At 42.4% G+C, this 24488-nt stretch overlaps 1 protein-coding gene across 6 annotated transcripts in view; it reads right to left on the bottom strand.

The window, feature by feature from the left end:
- RAPGEF5 (Rap guanine nucleotide exchange factor 5) overlaps positions 1-24488 on the bottom strand; it is a gene marked incomplete at its 5' end in the record, with an annotated part of 217138 nt that overhangs the window by 5717 nt on the left and 186933 nt on the right. For all 6 annotated transcript variants that reach the window (XM_082633000.1, XM_082633002.1, XM_082633001.1 and 3 more), the window contains 6 exons: positions 1395-1449; positions 7529-7593; positions 13221-13308; positions 13996-14046; positions 17750-17840; positions 23196-23374. In XM_082633000.1, coding sequence (XP_082489126.1) covers positions 1395-1449; positions 7529-7593; positions 13221-13308; positions 13996-14046; positions 17750-17840; positions 23196-23374 — 529 coding nt within the window. The remainder of the gene's footprint in view (positions 1-1394; positions 1450-7528; positions 7594-13220; positions 13309-13995; positions 14047-17749; positions 17841-23195; positions 23375-24488) is intronic.

Raw genomic sequence — 24488 nt, 5'->3', positions numbered from 1 at the left:
CCTGCCCACACCTGCAGTGTATATAGACCGGAATCCCTTGGTAATTCTGAGACTGAGGTCTCAGAATTAGCTGAGTACCCATAAATACTTGGGAAGCAAAGGAGGGTGAAACAGATACAAATCCTTTACTCATTAGCAATAGTATGCTTGTACATTTGAATGAATCTCCATGACAATGTTATGCTATTTCTACTGAAACTGCATTGTACTTGGGTAGTTAATGGACAATTACATAAGTATGTATCAAATGTTATTCCTTGATGTGAGCCCTTAGAAAATTAGGTCCTGTATTTATAATTCTCTCTTTCAAACAGAAACTTTGTAATCCACACAGAAGTTCAGCTGCTTTGTTGGAGGACAGTATAACTACCCAAGACGGGCATGAACAGAATGAAAATTCTTAAGAATATGTACCAAATTGTTAGTAATATTTTCCTTAGGAAGTGGGACTTTGATTGTTCTACTTTAAAGATAACTTCTGTATTGTTGAAAAAAATTGGTTTACAACGAGGATGTGTTGCTTAACAAAGTAAGTTTTACTTAGTGGTCACTTCTGATTGATTTATAATTACTGAACTCTGTTTTTTTAATTGCCCTTTATAAAGTCTGCACAAGGCGAAGGAAACGGTATGGGCTAGGCAGTCAGGTATTCAGTCTGAGTAACGGCTGAAACTTAGCCTCTCCGAGCCTGAGTTTTCTGCTCCGCACCCACAGGATCTATAATCTCCATTCACCAGCACTAGGGTCAGGATTCCACTGCCCATGTGAAAGCTCCTTGAACTCAATACAGTTGATTTCCTTCCTTCCTGCAATGTTTTAACATCATTTAAACACAGTGTAAATTATTCTTGCGATTTAAAAAGGAATAAATATTCCTACATATATCAGTCTCAGTGGGAAGTCAACAGAAGTGCTCAGAAAAATACTTTTTCGGTGAAAGGCAGCTCCAAACAGGAAGTTTTCATTGGAGAGGAGAAAAGAGTCTGCAAGGCTGCTTTAGGCATTTTTACAAACTATATTCCTATTCCAGGAAGGCTCCAAGCAAGGGGGTTAAGGACAGGGTCACCCCTGATAAACCCACGGGTAATTCTGAGCCAGCAGGCAAGCAAACAAGACTTTCTGGGTCAGGGGTGCAGCGGGAGCTTCTGATCGTCTAAAGTCACTCTGTACAGTGTAAACTTGCTGCCAGGAGAGGATAGAAAGCTGCCGTTTCTTGTCCTACTCTGCTTCCCAAACATGCAGTGATGAAACAGAGAGAATACAGTATATGCATGTGATGTGAATATTATATTTTACGATTTTTTTTTTTTTTACCACCAAATACTTGTGATATGGCCACAGTCCGTACCAATGTATGGTAGACTAACATGCCATACCCAACTTCAATGACTCACCAAACTGGTTAGTCCTGCAGTGTCTCAGTGTTCGGACAGTGTCTGCAATCATATGCTGGAAGGCAGAAGAGGAAACACATCAGCGGAAGGGTCATTTCGGGTGCTGCTGAAGTAGCGGTGCTGTGAGGCTGGTTGGATAGTCTAACACCTTTGGGTGTAAATAGAGGAGCTATATTTGGTGCGAGACCTGACTTTAATTGATAATATATATATTGAGTTTGGATTACAAAAGAAAATTTGACCTTGTCTTCAGAAACAGTGGCTCTCAACCCCGGCTGCACAGATTCTAACTGAGCCATGGGAAAACGTACTGTTAAGAAATGCAGTACCAGACAACCTACTGAATGGGAGAAAATATCTGCAAATGATATGACCAATAATGGGTTAATATGCAAAATATATAAAGAGCTCATACAACTCAACATCAAGAAAACAACTCGATTAAAAAATGGGCAGAAGACCTGAAAAGACATTTTTCCAAAGATGACATACACTTGGCTGACAGGTATATGAAAAGATGCTCAATATTGTTAATCATCAGAGAAATGCAAATCAAAACCACAATGATATCACCTCACACCTGTCAGAATGGCTAACATTAAAATGACCACAAATGTTGGGGAGGACATGAAGAAAAGGGAACCCTCCTACACTGTTGGTAGGAATGTAAATTGGTGCAGCCACTATGAAAAACAATATGGAGGTTCCTCAAAAAACTAAAAATAGAACTACCATATGACCCAGCAATTCCACTCCTGGGTATATATCCAAAGAAAATGAAGACACAAATTCCAAAAGACATATGCACCCCAATGTTCACAGAAGCATTATTCACAATTGCCAAGATATGGAAGCAACCTAAGTGTCCATCAACCGATGAATGGATAAAGATGTGGTATATATGTACAATGGAATACGACTTAGCTATAAAAAAGAATGAAATTTTTCCATTCCCAACAACATGGATGGGATTGGAGGGTATTAGGCTAAGTGAAATAAGTCAGACAGTGAAAGACAAATACTGTATGATATCACTTATATGTGGAATCTAAAAAATAAACTAGTGAATATAACAAAATGAAACCGACTCACAGATATAGAGAACAAAGTAGTGGTTGGTTACCAGTGGGGAGAAAGAAGGAGGGAAGGCCAAGACAGGGGTAGGGGATAAAGAGGTACAAACTATTATGTATAAAATAAATAAGCTACAAAGATAGTACAACACAGCAAATATGGTCAGCATTTTATAATAACTACAACCAAGTTATAACCTTTAAAAACTGTGAATCACAATGCTGTACACCTGTAACATCTAATATTGTACATCAATACATACCTCAGTTAAAAGAAAAAAGAAATATTTAAAAAACACATATTTAAAAAAATGCAGCGTGTCCACCCTCAACCTACCTGTCTACATTTGCATATGCTTTTACTTCAGAAGGTGTTTCACCTTCTCCCCATGAAGTCTTTGTGAGTTCGCCTGCACTTGGGAAGCCCCATTCTCAACCTTCCCACTGCTCTGTGTACAGTGTTTATTGGGTTTGTGTTGCTGTAATCACTTTGTGGAACTTTCTTCCTCCTCTAGAGCAAGTATCACGAGAGGGCTTTGTGTACCCAGCACCAACTGTACGGCACACACGTGGCCTCACACATACTTGCTGAACGGAGGCCGGAAGTTTTGTGGAATCAAAGACTCAAGTAACTCAAATGGTGACAGGAGATGAGATATTTATGAAACAGGTACATTTTCTAAAACATCAATATCGTTACAGAGACCGTTTTCTGTTTATAATGTACATCCCTTTTATAGTCTTCAGTTTTCCACTTTATTTCTCTAAGCTTCTTACTGACCTCCAGGCAAAGGTTCCTTAAACTCACAGCTCCTTCCTTTGGACAAGATCCCCTCACCTCATACTTGTGTACCTGCAACCGCCTTCTAGCTCTCTCTACCATGGTAAAGGAAACACGGCATTTAGGACCAGACCAATCTCCACTACACTTCCTCCTGCGCGGTTGCCAGAATAATCTCCAAACACTTGTCATCATGTTCTAGTCCTCTGGAAGGCTACAGTGACTCCATACTTTGTTTCATACAAAATCCAAATATAACCCTGTGATTCAAGAATCAACATTATTCATGATCTGGTCCTCCAAACCTTCCTAAATGGGCCATCATCTTTTTTTTAATAATTGAAGTATAGTTGATTTACAATATTAGTTTCAGGTGTACAGCATTAGCTTCAGGTGATTCAAAATTTATAGATTATACTCCATTTAAAGTTATTATAAAATATTGGCTATTATTACTGTGCTATACAATATATTCTTGTATATTATTTATTTTATACATAGTAGTTTGTACCTTGGGCCATTGTTTTTCATGTCCTGCCTACACACATTGAACATAGGATCGTCTATATACAGCAAACGCTCAACAAATTATTGCTAAAGTAATAATGTTAATACGAAAAAAAAATTTACTTAAAATTCAGCAGACCTCCAGAAACATTATTTGAATATGACCTACTTATTAAATTGTTCTCACAGGCTGCATTTCTATTGTATTTCTACTCAATAGTGAAAAATTAAACAGGACAGTGATTATAGCAACAGCTCGAGTTGCGTTTGTAAAGGAAATGAGACCTGACTCATGTCTGAGAAGGTATTGTTAAATTTCCTTCCCCCAATTTTACCACTATTCCCAGGACAGTTCTGTCGTTGTTTTAAGCTATGGCGTCACCTTGATTTCTATCACGTGCCATTTGCACAGCTGATGTAAGGTGAGGTACTCAGGGCAACACTGAAACCAGAGCCCTGATCTCATCTTTAGGTTTTCTGAAGGGAGCGGGGAGGAAGCTATGATAAAAGATGATGCTCTTACCACCGAGGGATAAAGAGAAGGAGAAAGCATTTGTTTCTTCATTATTTAATGGTCTGAGGCTGAAACATTTGGAGCTGCTGAGGCAGTGTGGGGAACAATGGAAAACGTATTAGGTCCAATAAGCACTTCTGGGTTTCGTGTTCTCTGACCTAATGCGTTGGCCTGGATCAGCCTGATACAGATAATACACTGAATTATCTGCTCACTGGCTAATATCCATCATGAGGAATTGGCTTCCCACAAGTTAATTCAGTTAGGTTCTACTGGTTCATTACTGTGAAAGATGATGCTATTTTACCAATAGCTTAAGTGAAAAACCTTGTCTTTTGCTAAGAAATGTGCTGAACTACTGACTCTACTAGGAAATTCAGTTTCACTCTCCAGCATCCAAGTACAACATAGGGCTATGTACAATGTAAAACACAGTTTTGTCCTTCTAGAAAAAATTCTGACTTTACCCTGTCTTCTCTGTGCAAGGAGCGGGGTGGGGGGTCAGCATGAGGCATGCTGTATCTTAAATGCCATCTGTTTTGAGGACCAGGAACCCAGTGACACTACAAAATCTGCTCTCTTTAGAAATGATGTGATGGCACCTGATGGGTGCACTTGTGTGCCATGGGCCTGCTGCATGCATGTATAACTGCACTTATCTTCTAGCTGTCTTTAATAAGAGTTCTCTTCAGGAATTTAAAATAAAAGATTACCTATTTACGCCATGTTATTTCCTTAAGCTTTATTAAAGGGTTCAGGGTACATACAATTATTGACCCTAAGAGCAGTACTGTTAGTTAGACTTTGTTTCAGTCTCCACGGTTAGTTTGAAGTCTTGTCTCTATGAAAGCAAGACCCTAGACTACATGAGTCAGCATTAAAAGGCTTCCACTGGACCACTGGAGAAAGCAGGGGAAAAAAAAAAGAGATGCTGGTCAGAATGAAAGAGAGAGGATGTAGGAAGCTTTTCACTGCTCTTTCCCACGCTTGCCTTTACTGAATTGTTCTCTCACTTGGGGAGCTCCATCTGGGGGGAAATGACACAATGAACTTAACCAAATCACTGGTTCTCTTTGGGAAGGGGGCCAGCCACCAGTGGACCCTTAACAACTGACCACAGTCAGCATACAAAGAGTACACTGGCTCTCGCACGTTTCCTCTGGGTTAGTCAGAGGGAAGGGTACTAGACCTTTAGAGGGAATTCCACTTGGTGTGACACAGCTTGTCCCGCATCTCTTACACGCTCACCACAGCTTATTTGGCGTTCTTAAGCAGAGGTGTTGGCCAAGATTTGAAATAAGTATTGACCAGAGGCTTCTTATTCCTGCAATCGTTTCATTAATACCAAACACTGAAGATTAACCTGTCAACAGACTAGAACGTTAGGGCTACAGTCTTTGGCTACAAAGAGGGGCCCTGGGAGCTTCAGAACATTAGTGGGTGACACCAGAACAAATCTCTAAAGAATACGTACAAGAAAACCCAATACTTTAAATATCTATTTCCGGCTGTGCTGGTTTGACTGTAGTATCTAAAATAACTGAGCTGGATTCCAAAGCGCTTAGTGCAGAGAGAGACTCGAAAAGTTATGGATATGTCTACTTCAAAACGAATGAGCCAGAAAGCGATCACCCTCAAATCCTTAAAACTGAGCTAAGGCAAGCTATCCCAAGACGTCAGCCTTCCAGATTCCGCTGCTTGGGTTATCAGGTTGTACCAGAGCCTCCTGCACTGGCTCTGCACCACCTCATCCCGTGTGTGGCGAGTCAACCTCACAGTTAGAGCGGGGCACCTCTGAGGCAAAGGTCAGAGGCCAAACCTCGTTTGGACCCATCAGGTGGTACTATTCTTTGGTCATGGTCTATGGCCCCCGTCTCACTCAACCTTCTCTCAAATGCCTGACCCAGTCTCACAGGGAACCGGGGGTCCATTCCTGAAAGAGTTCACACAAATCCATTACCATTACTGAAAAGGTCACTCAAAGGTCAGGGCCTACAGACAGGGGTCCCTGATACCATCTTTAACCGTGCATGGCAGGCTCACCTATGACACTAAAGTTCATCTGTCAGACAAATTCATTCTTGTGGTCCCCAGGGTCTCTTTGGGGCACTCCTATTTCACAGTTGCAGGCAATTCCTCCTGTGCCCACAGCCAGTGAGAAAGGCTGGGAGGAACCTGCTGCATGACAAAGCACCTGGGAATGTCCTGGAAACAGCTCTCAAAGAGGCATTTCAGTGACTTGTAAGAAGGGACTGGCCAGGGACCCCTTTCTCGTGAGCTCACTTTCTCACTTTGCATGAGGTGATCTCTCCACAGTGGCACCATCTGTCCACAGGCTGAGAGAGGGGTGGTCCTTCCCCTCCCATGCAGACCCTACACATTCCATCTTCATATCCAAGATGGACGTATCTCCCCAGAAGGAGAGCTTTGTCCCATGCCTCAGAAGCAGCGTGGGCCAAGACACAGGGAGATGCCTTTAAAGCAACAAGGCTGAACCTCAAGACTGTGAACTCCTGCTGACAGGAACCTTACAGTTTGTTTTTTTTTTTTTTTTTTTTTTTTGCGGTGCGCGGGCCTCTCACTGTTGTGGCCTCTCCCGTTGCGGAGCACAGGCTCCGGACGCGCATGCTCAGCGGCCATGGCTCACGGGCCCAGCAGCTCCACGGCATGTGGGATCTTCCCAGACCGGGGCACGAACCCGTGTCCCCTGCATTGGCAGGCGGACTCTCAACCACTGCGCCACCAGGGAAGCCCTAGTGTTTTAATTCTAGTTCAAACACATACACTCAACCACTGATGTCAATCTAATGAAGTTCCGTTTTCAAAAATAAAAAGCAGATTTTCATATTGGCCCCAGAACTTGCCAGCACACTTACTTTTTATTTTATTTTTTTGCAGTACGCGGGCCCCTCACTGTTGTGGCCTCTCCTGCTGCGGAGCACAGGCTCCAGACGCACAGGCTCAGCGGCCATCGCTCACGGGTCCAGCCGCTCTGCGGCATGTGGTATCTTCCCGGACCGGGGCACGAACCCGTGTCCCCTGCATCGGCAGGCGGACTCTCAACCACTGCGCCACCAGGGAAGCCCCAGCACACTTATTTTTAATTGGAATGCACTGTATTGATAACGCACAAGAGGCAGCAAATAAATCACTGCACATTTAGTGGAGAAAAGCACTTAAACCATTTGATTCTTGGTGCAAGAAAAGCATACACTTCCCCTACAGTGGGAAAAAGGAGAAATAGTGAAGTTTTACATACCAGTTTTTCAAAATTGACAAGATTATCCAAAAATGTTTTATTTCCTTCATGAATGAATGTTACATCTGAAAATTAAAAACAAAAAGATATATGTACCATTAGGAACGGATCATGACTCAGAGTTGAAGAGGTATAGATGCAATGCAGCTTATCAATTTTTCTTAAACATTATGGATTATTTCATGCATTTGACCAGGCAACTTGAAATTGAATCTGAACAGTATTTGATGTGAGGGGGCATAATGTATGCGTGTGGAGAGAAAACATTATAACACTCATGCAAGTATATATCTTGCTCTTACATTGCAGGCTTTGACTTCAACCTGCTTAATATACACTAACACTATTCTATAACCTAACTGGTCCATTATGTTTTTAGGCCAGAACACTGAGCAGAAAAGAACTGAACCCCCAGAAACAAAAAGGATTTTAATATTTATGTGTTTGCTTTTTAACAATCCCTGGCAAAGTATATGGATCTGCTTTACTTAAAGCATTAAGGTTTAGATTTGGATGTTTAGATTTTTGGTTTTCAAAGCCAGGGCCTGACTGGGTATCCGAAGTAAATGAGGAATGGGACAGGTTTGGAAAAGGCAAGGTTTCTGGGCCTATTCACTGATGAAAACAACATAGGGAAAGTAGGATGAAGATACATTTCAGAGGACGGGAATGTTAATTTGATTTGAGCCTCACTGCATTTGAAGTGAAAGAAGATATTCAAATAAAAATCTCCTTTTGGTCGCAAAACTTACTGGAGTGTCTCTTCAAGAGACAAGGATTAGTTACAATAATAACAGCAACTGAAGCTCTGAAAGGGGATGGCTTATAAAAACTCAAATCAGAGGGTCAGCGACCGAGCATTAGGGAATCCTCACAGTGGAGAATCAAAGTAAGAAATATACGACAATTTAAAGAACATGCAAATAATCATGTTACATTACAGACGTGGAGGACAAACCAAATGAACATCATTTTCAAAAATCTTGTTAAAATAACATGATATAAAGAGGGAAACGAACAGATTAAAATTCATCTAAATAGAAAGGGAAAGCATTTGCATTTAATCAAGACTTTGATTCTGCTGGTCCCTACGGGGCAATTACGAGATAGGTGCTTGGGAAATCTGCCTGCAACACAGCCAGCCGCTGAGCTTTGACTGCCCACCAGGGGGCAACACCAGTTACACAGTTACAGACTACACTGACGACGATCCTTTTCTCATGGCATTCTTTATTCACAGCTTCCAGACCCACCAGACTGCAACGTTTTCCTAAGCCATTTTTCTTTCTTTTTTCCCCTTGATTTTTTTTTTTAAACTGATGTCTTAGCAGGGAAGCAATTCACAATTACACAGTCATCTGACAAACTCTCTGGTTATTTTCTTACACTGTTTTGCTTTCAGAATAGAACTGCAAGCTTTCAACCTCTGACACAATATTTAGAAAAAGAGTAGCCAGCACAGTTAGCTTGTATCTTTTTTGTACAGCAAGCAAAGCACTGTGTGTACTCTATCTACATTAAACACCACCTACTACAAGCCTAGTAACTCACTCGTGGAGAATTCGGATTACACATGCCCTGTCAGAGTTTCTTGGCCCATTTCCCCAGTGTTCCAAGGTTTGTCATCCCCTCCCTATGTTCCCAAAGATGATGATAATAACGCAGCTTATATTTATTAACAGCGTCAGACATGGCATTAACTCGTTTAATCCTCACAAAAGACTATAAGGTAAAAGCCCTAGCAGGAAAAGAATGTGAAGAAACGATGGTCCAAAGAACAAGCACAGCTGGCCCACGATCACAGCTCTAAGTCTCAGAGCCAGGACTCAAGCCCAGGCAGCCTGCTTGCTCTCTCCACGGTGCCTCTCTGGTACCCGAAAGGACTTGGACATTTCGGACCACCCGTTACAGCCACCTTGCTGAATTCATGGGAGATGGGGGCCTCTGCAACTTTTAAAGTGTTTCCTTTGTCCCTCTTTCTGTCTCCTCCCTCTCCTCTGCCTGGGTGATCTTGCTTAATCTCAACTCGCAAGGACTTGTCGAGGTCAGCGCATGAGGATGGCGGCTCTACTGAGGGTGGGGCGCTGTTAGGCTGATGCTGGCCTGAGGATAAGGCAGGGAAGGTGTGTCTGGCCAGGTGGGGAGGAAGAGGGACTGGAAGGGGCTGCTGCCCGGGAGAAGGGGGTCAAATGGCTGAAGGTTTTGATGCAGATGAACGGCAGGTGTGTGATGAGGCAGGCTGAGAGGGATAAACCAACACAGGTGGTTGAGCTCAAAAACGGGGGTCTCAGAACCTAAGTCATGGGCTGTGAAGCAGTTCAGGGCACCCACCAGGTTCAGAGTGCTAGAAATGAGCAACTGCCAGACTCCTTTATCTGGAGACATCTGAACACGCTCCTAACACTTCATATAACAGGACGGGGGATGAAAGGACTCCGTTTGAAGAGATGGCAAGTGAAAGAGAAGGAAAAAACATACAAGCACCTCAATATTCCATTTACTTAAACACCCCCGCAAATGTGAATAATCTGCGCTCCAAGATACAAACACGACCTTCAGACACCTGTAGATTATTCACTCTACTGGAAGGGCTATCATCTCCCAAAACGCTGTGATACAAATTGTTCAACTGCTTTTGACCTTGAGCTCAGCTGGATCCTTTCCCCAACACTTACTTATGGTTTCTCACTCACTACTTTCTGAACTGGATTCCACAGTAGGGGGGGAAAGTAAATGAGAAGTAAGAAATGCACTGGGAAATAGAAAAGCTGATGGCTGGAAGCATTTTTAGGTTACGTGCTCACCTGATAATCTGCATGCTACTGGGAACTGACTGTCTCAAAACACGAAACATGGGAGTCCTAATCCTTCTTAACACCCAAGGAGTTCAACTGCGTCTCTTTCTCTAACTGAAAGCAATGCAAAGCAGGAGGCACAAGAAGGGAGGGCTGGGAAGTGTTCATGAAAACGTTGGTTGCTCTAGTTTATAGAAAATTTTAAAATAATTTTGCATTTAACAAAAGCTAAGAATGTCATTTATGTTTTCCAAAATGTCTTACCTCAGACGTGATATACCCATATTTAAAAGTTTCATCCTGTTTTCCTTTGGAAATTATTTCAGACAAAAATAGTAACTTTAAATGCAAGCGAGTACTAATGTTGTTTTATAATGACAAAAAAATTAAGATAAAGGAAAAACAAGTGCTTCTTTAAACTCAAGCTTCTAATGAAAAAGAAAATGTTTAATTTACTAGCGTGAATGCGAGAATGTATTTTCAGTAGAAAAAAGGGAAATTTGAAAAGCTGCTCAACATCACTAATTATTAGAGAAATGCAAATCAAAACTACAGTGAGGTATCACCTCACACCAGTTAGAATGGGCATCATCAGTAAATTTACAAACAACAAATGCTGGAGAGGGTGTGGAGAAAACGGAACCCTCTTGCACTGTTGGTGGGAATGTAAACTGATACAGCCACTATGGAGAACAGTATGGAGGTTCCTTAAAAAACTAAAAATAGAATTACCATATGATCCAGCAATCCCACTACTGGGCATATACCCTGAGAAAACCATAATTCAAAAAGATACATGCACCCCAATGTTCATTGAAGCACTATTTACAATAGCCAGGACATGGAAGCAACCTAAATGCCCATTGACAGACGAATGGATGAAGAAGATGTGGTACATATATACAATGGAATATTACTCAGCCACAAAAAGGAACGAAATTGGGTCATTTGTTGAGACGTGGATGAATCTAGAGACTGTCATACAGAGTGAAGTAAGTCAGAAAGAGAAAAACAAATATCGTATATTAACGCAAATATGTGGAACCTAGAAAAATGGTATAGATGAACCGGCTTGCAGGGCACAAATAGAGACACAGATGTGGAGAACAAACGTATGGACACCAAGGGGGGAAAGCGACGGGGGGTGGGGTGGTGGTGGGATGAATTGGGAGATTGGGACATGTATACATTGATGTGCATAAAATTGATGACTAATAAGAACCTGCTGTATACAAAAAAAATAGAAAAAACCTATTTATTAAAAAAAAAAATTTAAACACACACACACACACAAAAGGAAAAAGGGAGATTTGTTTTGCTGCCAACAAAGAGGTCTAGATAAACTCAGTAAAGCAGAAAATTGCATCCAAGCTAAGACATAAGTGTGAGGCACCTGACTGCATTAAGTACTTTGGGGGAAAACCCACTAATATATAGCAGAAAGCTCAGCTCATATCTAATTAAGTTAACGGGACATTGTCGACTGTTTTCTCATTACCTTAAAAACATCCGCTGTTTCAAAATTTTGTCTTCCTAAAAATCAATTCCTTTCCCAGATCTGTCTTCGCTTCCTAGTTTTCCTATTTGTGTCTACATAATTCTAAGTGTCACTTCCCACAGGCCACCACCCCCGCTCTCCAGCTGGTGTTTTATTTTAAATAAAACTCAAGCCTGAATAAACTTATCTTAGAAATAAACATGAAAAATTAAATGAACTTTTAAGTTGGTATTCTGGCTTTACAATCTCTTCTTATTTCATCCATTTACATTTTGCAGCATCTTTTGAGCTCAAATGAAGCATTCTGTGTGACTCTCAGTTGTCCTAATACATTATTGTTTCCCAGAAATTCTTGCTTTATACTAGATGAAGATTGAATAAATAGCTGCAGGGATGCATAGCAACTCAACACTTCTCCAAGCTCTGGGTGTTCTTGAGAGAAGCTGAAAAGGGAGTATCAGCTTTATTGCCAGAGGGGCTGGCGATGGGGGGAGGTGAGGGGGGAGACGGCCACACCAACCGGCAATCCAGTTCCCAGGTAATTCACTTCCAGAATCACACTTACGGGTGTAGGCACCGGGTCCTGAGCCAGCAGAATTTACAAGCCTCTGAAGGGTGAAGGCAATATAAAAGAGTATTCCTATAATCCCTTGGAAAGAATCAAAATACAGCCAAGAAAAATGACCAACCCGCTTTTCCTGGAAAGCACATAGGTAGGATATATACTAAATGTCTGGAGCATAGGCCAGATGCAAACGAACTTCCCTTTCATTAATCCCCTGGGTTTGAAAGAGACCCCCTGAGATCGTTAGTAAATTTAACTAACATGTTTCATGATGAATGATCTGGTGCTCTCTACAGAAGAGAAGTTAGTCGACTAACTTGGAGCTGTTAGATACTTTCCCAACTGGATTCACTCCTGGAAAGAAGAAAGTACATTCCCTACTAAAATACACTACACTGCCTGGGTTGACCAAAGGTACTTCTCACACAGCAGCAGGCCACGGGTTGAATCTCTGAAATTTAAGTTGCAAACGTAGAACGTGACTGATGACTGTTTGGATTCTTTATGCCAGCCTTATTCTTGGTTGAATTAAGTGAATTGTAGACTCAAATAAGAGAATGCTTAAAGCAGAGTAAAGTAAAAACACAAACGTTTCCAGTGCCAAGTTTAGTGAGTCAATCGAAAACACTTTGATGTCTGCTTAAGTACAATTAAGTATTTTAAGCATTTCAGAAGTAATTGAACATTTGAAAAACAATCACAAGCCAACACAGTTAGGTCTGAATGTCAAAATTACTTTAAAGAAATAAACTGAGACTCTTTTTCTTGCCCTCTGTAGAGTGAAAATTTTCTGGAAGATGGAATTACATAGCATAAAAGATAGAAAACCATTACCTTTAAGCAATAAGGGCATGAAAGGGATTTTGGGTGGCTTCATCTTTTTGAATGCATCTCGGTAGGCTTTGTGATTCAGGGAAGGATCCTGCCGAACCAAGAAGATTACAAAGAGAAAGAAAAATCAATGTGCTATAGAAACAATTCTAAATCCACTTTTACTATACAATTTGAACATGATTTAGATATAGAGTGGTTCTTCCTAAGAACAAAGTAGATAAAGGTTTCCTAGGAGAATAAACTCACTAAATTAGGGCAGGACATCTAGGCAATGAATGAAAGTCAAGTTATTGGTTGACAATAATGGGAAATGACTGCAAAGGACAGACACCTTTTGATTGCCCTGTTATTCTTCCCTCAAATAGGTTCCTTAAGTACAGTTTCTTCTCCCTAGTTTCTACCATGAGGTAACCCCACAGCCTTTTGTTAAGCACACTGCAAAGAAAAACTGCCCTCATAATGCACAGATAATGCAGAGAAAACAGGAGAGCAGTTTTATTGTGATCTGAAAAGAGACTGAAAATTGAGTACACTTAAAAATCTGCCTTCTGAATATCATACCAAGAGGGCCATTCTCACTACCTTTTTCCATGGAGAGGAAGAAGTGTTAACTTGCTTCACTCCGTAAGAAGCAAAGCTACGTTTTCATATACAAGTGAACTAGTCTAAGCTACCTGACACGGTAGAGTGCAGATACCGACTACTGAAATCTAGAAAGAAATTGGACACCAGCAATCAGTTTGAAGAATAAGTCTACTTTGGCTCAACTACTTACTGTTAAACTTTCAAGTTCAGAAAAAAGTTTCTTAAACTTCCCAGGGATTTTCTAAAAACAAACAAACAAAAAAGAAAAGGTCAAAAGAAGTCAGTTATTTTGAGAGGCACTAAGGGGAATGTTCATTAACTTGCGTTACATATATCACATTTCTGAACATAAATAGCTCTATCATCTGGTTCTACCCTGATTGCTTCTCATTATGCAATTTTCATCATTCCTTAATGCGACCTTCCTTGGGAATGTTGCTAAAGACAGTTTAAAATAAATAACAGCCACATGAATCAGGAATCCAGCTGGTTAAACATTCCACACACTGGTGATCTTTTAATAAAAACTTGGATTTTGGTTCTGTATCTTACCTCTGACAAATGCTCTCACCTTTTTTTTTTTTTTTTTAACTTATTATTTTTGGCTGCTTTGGTTCTCCATTGCTGTACACAGGTTTTCTCTAGTTGTGGAGAGCGGGGGCTACTCTTCATTGCGGTGCATGGGCTTCTCATGGCAGTGGCTTCTCTTGTTGTGGAGCACGGGCTCTAGGCACGTGGGCTTCCGTAGTTGCAGCATGTGGGCTCAGTAGTTGTGGCTCGTGGGCTCTAGAGCACAGGCTCAGTAGTTGTGGCCCATGGGCTTAGTTGCTCCACGGCATGTGGGGTCTTCCCAGACCAGGGATCGAACCCGTGTCCCCTGCATTGGCAGGTGGATTCTTAACCACTGCTCCACCAGGGAAGCCCTGCTCTCACCTTCTTAAACAGTCTTGCTGAGTGGGAAATAATAATGTTGGCTGATGTTTTTTGTATAAATGATATGTTTCACAGCAGAGGGCTAAATAGTGAAAGCCCATGAAAACCCTAAATGATGAAGCCTGCACTTTGATGGGTAGAATCACTGAACTGTAAAGATCACCCACACCAACTGGTGGCATGAAGATTGACAGAGGATGGAAACATAGGTCATCTTCTCAAATAAAAATTTGGGCCTAAGGAAGAAGGGCCTGGAATTTTCCAGCCTGTCTTTATTTATTTATTAATAAATTTATTTATTTGTTTATTTATTTTTGGCTGTGTTGGGTCTTCATTGCTGCACGCGGGCTTCCTCTGGTTGCGGCGACCGTGGGCTACTCTTCATTGTGGTGCGCGGGCTTCTCATTGCAGTGGCTTCTCCTGTTGCAGAGCATGGGCTCTAGAGTGCAGGCTCAGTAGTTGTGGCTCATGGGCTCTAGAGCGCAGGCTCAGTAGTTGTGGTGCATGGGCTTAGCTGCTCCGCGGCATGTGGGATCTTCCTGGACCAGGGGTCAAACCCGTGTCTCCTGCATTGGCAGGCGTATTCTTAACCACTGCACCACCAGGGAAGCCCCAGCCTGCCTTTAACATGGTGAAGTGAAAAGCTAGGTGCCTCAGAGTAAGTCACTCTGAATTTGAATTCTGCCCCTTTCTAGCTGTGTGTCTGCAGTGAGTCTCCACGTGGTCTGATTGAAATGGAGATAACTCATAGGAAGTGTATAGTCTGTGGTCGGTGCTCAGCAAATTCCAGCTATTAACACTTATGACTGTTCTAGAAGATTTGTGAGATTTTCTGTTTCTAAAACAAATCAAAATAATGAGGTAAACCCCACAATAGACTTTTAAATTATTCAAAATTATCAAATTGATAATTTTGCATCTGGACAGCACACAGGTTGTTTGATCTGGCAGCTACTGTTACACACACCAATACACGTGTATTAATAAATGCAAGACAAATCAAATGAGAAAAGATAAAACACAGACATCTGCAACTGATGGCAATTGTTCCTCTGAGCTGCGTATCTTAGTCTGTTGGATATTCCACACGAATATCCCGGTGTCATCTCAAACTCAACATATCTAAAGCCAAACTTATCTACTCCAGGGGTCAGCCATGGGCCAAATCTGACCATGTGCTTTTGCAAATAAAGTTTTACTGGAGCACTGCCATGCTCATCATTTATCAACTAACCAGAGCTGCTCTTGCCCCTCAGTGACAGAGTTGAGTCACAGCAGTGGAGACCACATGGCCTGCACAGCCCAAAAATATTCACTATCTGGCTCTTTCCCCCAAATGTTTGTTGACCTCTGTCCTAGTTCTCAAACCGACTTCTTTTCCTCCATTGCCTATTTAGGACAGTGTGATCACTTTCCAGGCCTAGAGACACGGAGCTCACTTCTGCGAGGGAGGCCCACCCCAGTGCCCCCAGCAACTCCCCACTCAACTTCCAAGGCCCTGCTGCTTAAGGCTTTGCAGGCACCCTGAGACAGCATGATTCCTCCATTGCTCTGCTGGGGTCCACCTGGAACCGGTTCAAGACCTCCTTGAGCACAGCACACCCTGTGCGAACCTGGCCACCTTCCACCTGCCACGGCACCGACGCAGAGCTGCGCGCATGGCAGGCAGTCGCTGTGCACGTGAAATACACGCCATGTGCGTTTCATTGAATCGTTCTCCTTTCAATGTTTGCAGATCAGGCCTTCTTTCCCGGTATAATTTAAAATACCAGTCTCCTCCCCGGACCCTTGCTAGCCACTTGTTTTCCTCCTGCTCTGATCAACTGTGGCTTTTTTTGCCCACCTCCTTGAATCTCATGAAGTGTGCGTGCATCTGGTTTGCTTAACCAGAGATGCAAGCCTTTTGTTGCTTTTCTTTTGAACCCCTTTAAGGAGCACTGACCCTGACCCTCAGGTCACCACTGCGCATTCCATCAGAGTGTGGCCCCTGACGCAAAGAAGGTGAACCCCAAAGCTGCCCACAGACCATCACTGAGATGGAATGTGAGAAAAACAATAGTTGGCCTGTCAGCTTCTCTCCTGCAGGAGTGTGAACTGGGGACCATGAAGAGTGCAGGGCAGGCAGGAAGAGCAGCTGAATCTGAGAGGGTGGGGAGAGGCCGAGGGAGCCGCAGCGAGCCACAAGCAGGCGGGACCGGTAAGAGAGAAGACTTGAGGGTCAGAGAGAAAGGACGAGAGAGAAATGGTACGGGGAATTCGGTACGCAGTCAGTAGCGAATGGAGAGAGAAAGAAACGAAAGCCCAAAGAAAGAAGGTGTCGGGGTCATGGGGGAGGCAGAGGGCCCTACATCCGTGTCTGGCTACATGTAGGGACACCCCAGTTTCCATTCTTCCCACGTAGACCCTCAGAGTCCACGTTTCAGAACGTGCGCTGACTTGAGTGGCCCTCTCTCCCTTCGAACCCAAACAGCCTTCATCATACAGCCCTGACAGGCAGAGCCAGGACTGGGGAGGCCTGAAACTTAAAACATTTTGTGGGCCCTCTTTAGGAAAAAAGAATATAAAATTACTTTTGCAGATTTCGTAAAGATATCCATCAACCACATGAACATACTGCCAGAGGCCCCACAAGTGAGAGGACTGGTAGCTTAACTTCATTAGCATCTCTGTAAATCTGCTTCTGGACACACAGGTGAGCTTTTGAAATGACCAACATGGAACTGTAACCATGCCATCACGGGAGAAAAGCAGAAAACTAATTCTAGCTGGGAAGCATTTTACAAGTTGTGTTTTTTTCATATATATTACAGAACCATTCTGAAGACCATTTGATGAAAATAGTTTCTGACGACTTGAGACACTAATTTTTTAACATTTCTTTCTAGTGCTACGTATCTCATTTAAACCATTTATTTTAAATAAAGACTGTTAGCTGGACCACTTCCCATACAGTTTTATTTGTCCCCAACCCGGCCCCAACTCCACCCTCCGTATGGACCCCCAGGGCTCACCTCCCAAGTCTGGGACAGCCGGCTGACAGAAGCAGTGTTGAGACCCATCACAATAGCAAAGAAAGAATTCAGGTTTCTCTGGGCTTTGCAGCTATGGAATAAAAGAAAGCAGAAGGCACTCTGAGGCAACATCCTTTCACCAGATGATCACAAAAGATAAAGCTGCCAAGACTCTCCCAGGTATAGAGTTCAACCTCTAGGGCAGGGTTGAACTCTGCTCTGTGACCTACACAGTCCTGACTGTCCCTGTGGGATGGGGCGGTATCCCCTCAACACAAATGAAAGGATTCCAAATGCTTCCTTACCTTTAGGAAAAGATCTGTGTTCTTGATAACCTCTGGATACTTCAAAAGATTCCTCCCTTTTAAAAATCTATTTTGGATGCATTGACAATTTCAACTGAAAGCTCTTACATTCCTATTTCTGTATATATCCCATACTCATCATAACAGCCCCTGATTCTGTATCTTTAATCTGTATGTTGTCTTTCTTTTTTGAGAAACAAGGCCCTCTTACCTCACAGGGCCCCCTCCCATTACATTTAGACATATTTTCTTTGCTCTCAACAAAATAGCTACTATGTTATGTATGTATTGAAAATATGGCATATATTATGGGGACGCCATCTCACATTTCTCATTTAAGGAATAAAGGAAATAAAATGCAAAATAAGACCCTGTTGAGCTCCATTCACTCTGGAAGGTTATATGCTCTGCAGAACGTCAATCTTGCCCTTCAACTTAATCAGTCAAAACTCCATTAATTTTCAAAGCCAGAAGAGGGGCTTGATGCAGCAGAGGGAGGGCTGGCCTCCAGGTTGGCCGGAACAGCCTGTGAATTCCAGATATTCATTAATCTGGGATGTATTAGAAAACTACTTCTCTGAGGAAAGATTTAAAAATTTAAAAATTACCCTGACTTAATAATTAAATATGAAAAAAGATGAAAGTGCTTAGCAGTAAGCCAGAGGCATAAAAAGTAACCAGTGTGTGTTGATCGAGCTGCCCTCACCTGTCATCTCTTCCATGACATCTCCATCAATGTCTCAAATGGAATTTGGGAACAGTGTATATACAACTCTGTATCCCGACTTTTCAGTTTTATACCATGTTATATAATATATTATGGATTCTTCAACGTTATCATTAATGGTTATAGAACACTTCAGTAAAAACCTATTTCATAACTTGTTTACTTATTCTCTTGTTGTAGACATTTAAACTATTTTCAATTCAATACAATTCAAATCAATGTAAAATGCTACAATAAATATCTTTTGTGAACAAAACTTTTTACTGTATTTATGATTTTCTAAAATTAAGTCAGACTTCCAGTCATTACATGATTGATCAAAAGCTATCATGACTTTAAAGGTTCTCAATACATATTAAAAACTTCTGTCTCTCAAAACTGTACTGATTTCCAGTCACACAGGTGTGTACAGGAGCATTGATTCAGAACCAGGAAACTGTTTTCGGCTCTTAAAGTGGTAATATATAGAGGTGGCTGTGTCCTAGCCGGTCCTGCCTAAACCTGCCTGCTCCCAGAGCCAGCCTCATGGACTGGACACTGCCCAGTACAGCTGCGCGTGGGTATCAAGGCAGTGGGGGTCAGCCATTTGGGAGCATTTTGGAAATTCTAGCTCCATTAACAGGGGAACCTGGAAAGGCACTGCTGCCTATGCACCTAGTGTCCAAAATACCTGGGTGAACACAGTGTTGCAAGCCCCTCACTGCTGAGTCTCCACTGGGCATGGTCTGTTCCTTTCAGTCTTCCTGTCCAGCTTTGGACTCTGCCTATAGCTCCCTGGTAGGCAAGAGGACCTAAATTCAGTCTAATTGGCCCCTTTAGCTGGTTTCTGCCAACTGTCTCCTGGGGTAGACCCTGCTTGGTATATTCCATGAACAAACAAACAGGACACTTCCCTGGTCTATGGTTCAGAAATCTTCCTGTTTCTGAGAAACTGGTGCCTAAAGGCATCAACACTACAACTCTGCTTCCCTTCCGCCACTCTCCCCTCATTCCACCCCTTCTGTCTCATCACACCTTGGCAAGTTCACACCAGCCAGAAGAGACGTGAGTCAGCTCCATCTCTTGATGTGATGATGCCAGGCTCCCCTGCCAAGACGCTGAGGTCAGCGAGAAGTGCCCCATTCTTATGCCAGAGGCACTGGATGCCCTCCCCTTATTCCCAGTCCTCCCACTTTACTGCATGATGGAAGCCCCACTGGTTCTGTCATGGCCCACCAGACATTTTTATACTCTGCCCATCACTCAAATGCAGAGTATAGAGCAAGCCTTTGAGACAGCAACTGCCGGAGCTGAAAACAAGACTTTTCGGGGAAATCATTTTATTGTTAGTCATTATAAAAAGTTTATTATTCTTCTTTGTACTCAGAATCATTTATCTACACAAAATCTTAGATATAAGTCTCATCTTTTTATCTTTTATGTCCCCATAAACAATTTTCCTGGTTCAGATGTCTTTTTTAGTCATACTTAAAATTAAAAAAACAAAACAAAAAATCCACATACCTAACACCTGAATCTGTAAAAAGAATAAAAGAATTAATATAGAAATGATTTCTCTATAAGACGAATTGATACAGTACAAATATGGGTTACCATTCCCATCTGGAATCTTCCTTTACCAAGGTTCATTCATTTCAAGGTAAGAACAGACTGACACTAAAACATTCCAGGTTTGTGTCAGTCTAACACTCCTTTGTGCAAGGAAATAAAATCCACTCAACCCACAGAGGTGGGGGGATGGGATTGGTAAGAAGGAAGGAAACATGAATATGCAAATAGGATGCCTTAGGCAGGGAAGACACTTCATGATCACGGACATGATTGTTTTCCCTTGGCTATTCCTACCAGTGTGATTATGAAGAATTTAACTTTATGTTTCTGTTGGCATTCTATTCTATGGGCCAGGGATAGAGACCAGTACAGCAAGCAATTCAAGAGCATGGGGCCATATGGAGAAGATGTGAATATACATATTTCATTTCCCTGAGGACAGATATAATCTTATACTGGGAACTAAGCTATGTGGTGTCATTTTACTCCTTAGGACACTCATGTCCCATTTCACCAAGTAACTGGCATTTATAAGAGAGTTTTTGATACCAAAGAGCCTCACATTTAAGAATGTCACAGGCTATTATAGAAAATGTACTGGCCAAACAAACAAAAAAGGAGCATTCATCATAAAAGTAGTCCAAGATTTAGGCATATCTGTTATCTACCTCTCCTTCCATCACCAGTCACATCAAACACCAGGTCAGGAACCGCCATTATCTCTCACCTAAGTAAACAAAATATCCTGCTTCTGGGGTCTCCTCACCGACAGTTCAGTCTATGTGCTACTTTCAGATCAACCTTCCTGAGGGACAACTTGGATCATATCCATCTCCTGCACAAAAACTTCCAAAGAATCCCTACCGCCTTCTCAATTCAGTCTAAACTTTTCATTCTGAAATTCAACATCCTTTACAATTGGGTCCCATCTTCCTTTTTTTTTTTTGCGGGCCTCTCCCGTTGCGGAGCACAGGCTCCGGATGCGCAGGCTCAGCAGCCATGGCTCACGGGCCCAGCCGCTCCACAGCATGTGGGATCTTCCCAGACCAGGGCACGAACCCGTGTCCCCTGCATCGGCAGGTGGACTCTCAACCACTGCGCCACCAGGGAAGCCCCCATCTTCCTTTTTAGATCAGTCTCCCACAACTTCCTTACAAGTACCTTCCACTCTGGCCAAACTGGATGAGCTTCCTTTCTCTGACCACATGCTCTCTGCCTCCGATGAACTTCTCTGCTTCTCTCTCATGAGTCTGACCTCCACGGACAGTGTGCTCTTTTGAATTCCTACCTAGAATTCAAACTGCTACTTTCTTCCAAATGGTTTTCTAATCCTCCTTTCCCACACCCTTGGCATATAAGCTTCCCATCCTCTAAAGCCCCTGAGAGAATTTCATCTCATAATAGGGCACCCTCAGGTTCTATTTTGCAAATTAGACATTTGAGTTATAGAAAGTATCCCCCCAGCCGATTGGGTGCAGGCTCACTCTGATTTCCCCACAATACCCTGCGTGGATGTGCAAACGTTAATGAGTGATCAATACGTATTTCCTAAATATATTACACTGACATGTACTCAGAAACGGTTTGATATAAAAACTACTTTGAAAAACAAAGGAAAAAAAATGGGAAGACTGGAAGGTAGAAGGAACTGGGAAAGATTTTGATTCATGTTGCCTGTTTCTGTTGGGAAGCTGTCCCAAGAGTGGTTTCAGGATATTCATCTGGTATTTTAAGAGATGCTCCCAGGAAGTTACTAGAATGTCATTCAACCGACTTTACTGAGTCACTGATATTTACCAAGTTCAGTACCAGGCACCCCAGGTACAGTGATTAGAAAATGGTCCCTGTCCTTTGGAAGCTAACACAGTCCACTGAAGGAATTCTATATAAAAAGGTAAGTTTAGGGCTTCCCTGGTGGCGCAGTGGCTGAGAGTCTGCCTGCCAATGCAGGGGACGTGGGTTCATGACCTGGTCCGGGAAGATCCCACATGCCGCGGAGCGGCTGGGCCCATGAGCCATGGCCGCTGAGCCTGTGCATCCGGAGCCTGTGCTCCGCAACGGGAGAGGCCACAGCAGTGAGAGGCCTGCGTACCGCAAAAAAAAAAAAAAAAAAAAAAAAAAGGTAAGTTTAATCAATATAATAAAGAAGTTTTTTAAAAAAGGAAAAAAAAAAAGCATGTGTGCATGGTAGGGGGAGGTCAGGGTAAGAAGGAGTTGACCCTGCATTTGAAAGTAAGGGATGATTTTAGGAAGGAAGCAACATACGACCTAGGTCTTGAAGAAGGATAGCAATTTGCTGGGTGGAAGTGGCCATTCTTGGCAGAGCTAACAACACATGTCCAGGCTTGGATGATGGTGTGCATGGGAAAGGGAGAGCCATTTAGAGTGGCTGCAACATGGGGTGAGGCTCAGAGGTCAGGTGCAACCAGACGGTGCAGGGCCTGCTAAGGAGTTTGCAAAGTTCATACTCTGGGCATCAAGGAGCCAAAAGCAGAATCTTGAAATGCATCTGACTTTCAATGGTTCTCACCCCCCTCACACCACCTTCCCCCATTTTCCTAACCTACTGTAGCTCACCTGGCTACAAGGGTGATTTAGCTGCACAATGGGGCAGGTGTGCACTGCCTGCTTTTTTCTACAGCATACAGCAGAGTGCTTTGGTCTAGTATTTTGACATTTACTTTAAGATATAAATACTTCAAAGGTGAAGACAGAAATATTCAAAAACAGACCTTTTCAATCATTTGGTCACTTAACTCAATAGTACCCTTTTGCATCACATCCCTTCTTATCATCCCAAGGAAAATAATGTACCCTCTCAAAGAGAGGAGAAGAATTGCATTTTTTACCACTAGAAACTCACTGAGCAGCAATTTTGATGAATTTTTTCACCAGCTGCACTCTCTTGCCCAGTTGGCTGCAGAGCAGAATCTCCGTGGCCACCCAGAGCTGGACTTCATTGCATCTCTGGAGCAGGAGGCTCAGGTTCACTGTATGCTCCCCACTTCCTTGTCGGCTGAACGTGAAGTAGATCAGCTCTTGCTGAAAGACAATGTATTCATACAAGTGTTTATTGTTGTAGCACAGAGTCAAGTTGATACAAAATTCAATTCATTTTTAAGAGCTACTTCAGGTAGGCACTGTCATATCATAACATGTTAGCTTTAACAAATAACAATATATTAAATTCAAGATAATTTATCTTGACTTCCAGAAATGCCTTCACGCAGAAGCCTTACATAAATGTAATTTTTTAGAATGCAAGGATGACACTTTTCGTGAAAACCTAAGATATTCTAAAGTTTAGGTCACAGGCTGAATCAAATCCAAACTTCCCAAACTTGTTCTATAAGCAACTTCAAGTGCAAATGACTATCATTACATTAGACCCACCCTCACAGGTAGGTTCTCTAGACAAGGGTTCTTACATTTCAGTGTGAATCCAAATCACCTGGAGGCCTGTTAAAGCACAGATTGCTGGGCCCCACCCTCCAACTTTTCTGGGTCAGTAGGTCTGTGCTCTGGCCAAAATCTGCATGTCTAACAAGCTCCCAGGCGTGCTGATGACGCTGGTCTGGGTACCCACTCTTTGAGAACCACTGACATAAGACATTGTCAAATCACAGAAAGAGAGCAAGATTAGGACAAGGTACAAAACTGACAAAATCGAGTCAGACCAGTAACTAGTGACACAGACTGACCATATGCAAAGCAATGGAAGAGATGTGTTTCTAACCGAAGGGGTGTGCATGTATATTTTACAGGAGTAATTCACATTCTCCTATTGCATAAGCACATAAGCAGGGACACATCCCACTCTACTACCATTTGCAAAGTCACAAGTCATTTAGCTTGAATGAGTTCACTACTTGCTCAAATTTAGATCATCAGGTTGGAATGTCGTCAGTGAGAAAATATGAGGACATTTAAAAAACGTTCCAAAGTGAAAGTGAAGCTTGGGGGTCCCTAAATTGGGCACGAGTTCCTTCTTCAGGAGGAAAGGCCTTCTTGTAATGAAACATTTCACTACACAGCAAAGCAAATGCAACATACTGTAGCACAGAGCTGCCTCATTTGTCATCTCCTGATTCCTGTGAGCCTTTCCACCAGCTATATTTATTCATCAGGTGTCAGTAGCATGTTGCCCCTCATCTAC

Source organism: Mesoplodon mirus (assembly GCF_964341445.2).
Source record: "Mesoplodon mirus genome assembly, chromosome: 9".
Taxonomy (NCBI): domain Eukaryota; kingdom Metazoa; phylum Chordata; class Mammalia; order Artiodactyla; family Ziphiidae; genus Mesoplodon; species Mesoplodon mirus.
The sequence above is the reverse complement of the archived record's forward strand: the minus strand, read 5'-3'. Positions and strand labels throughout refer to the sequence as shown.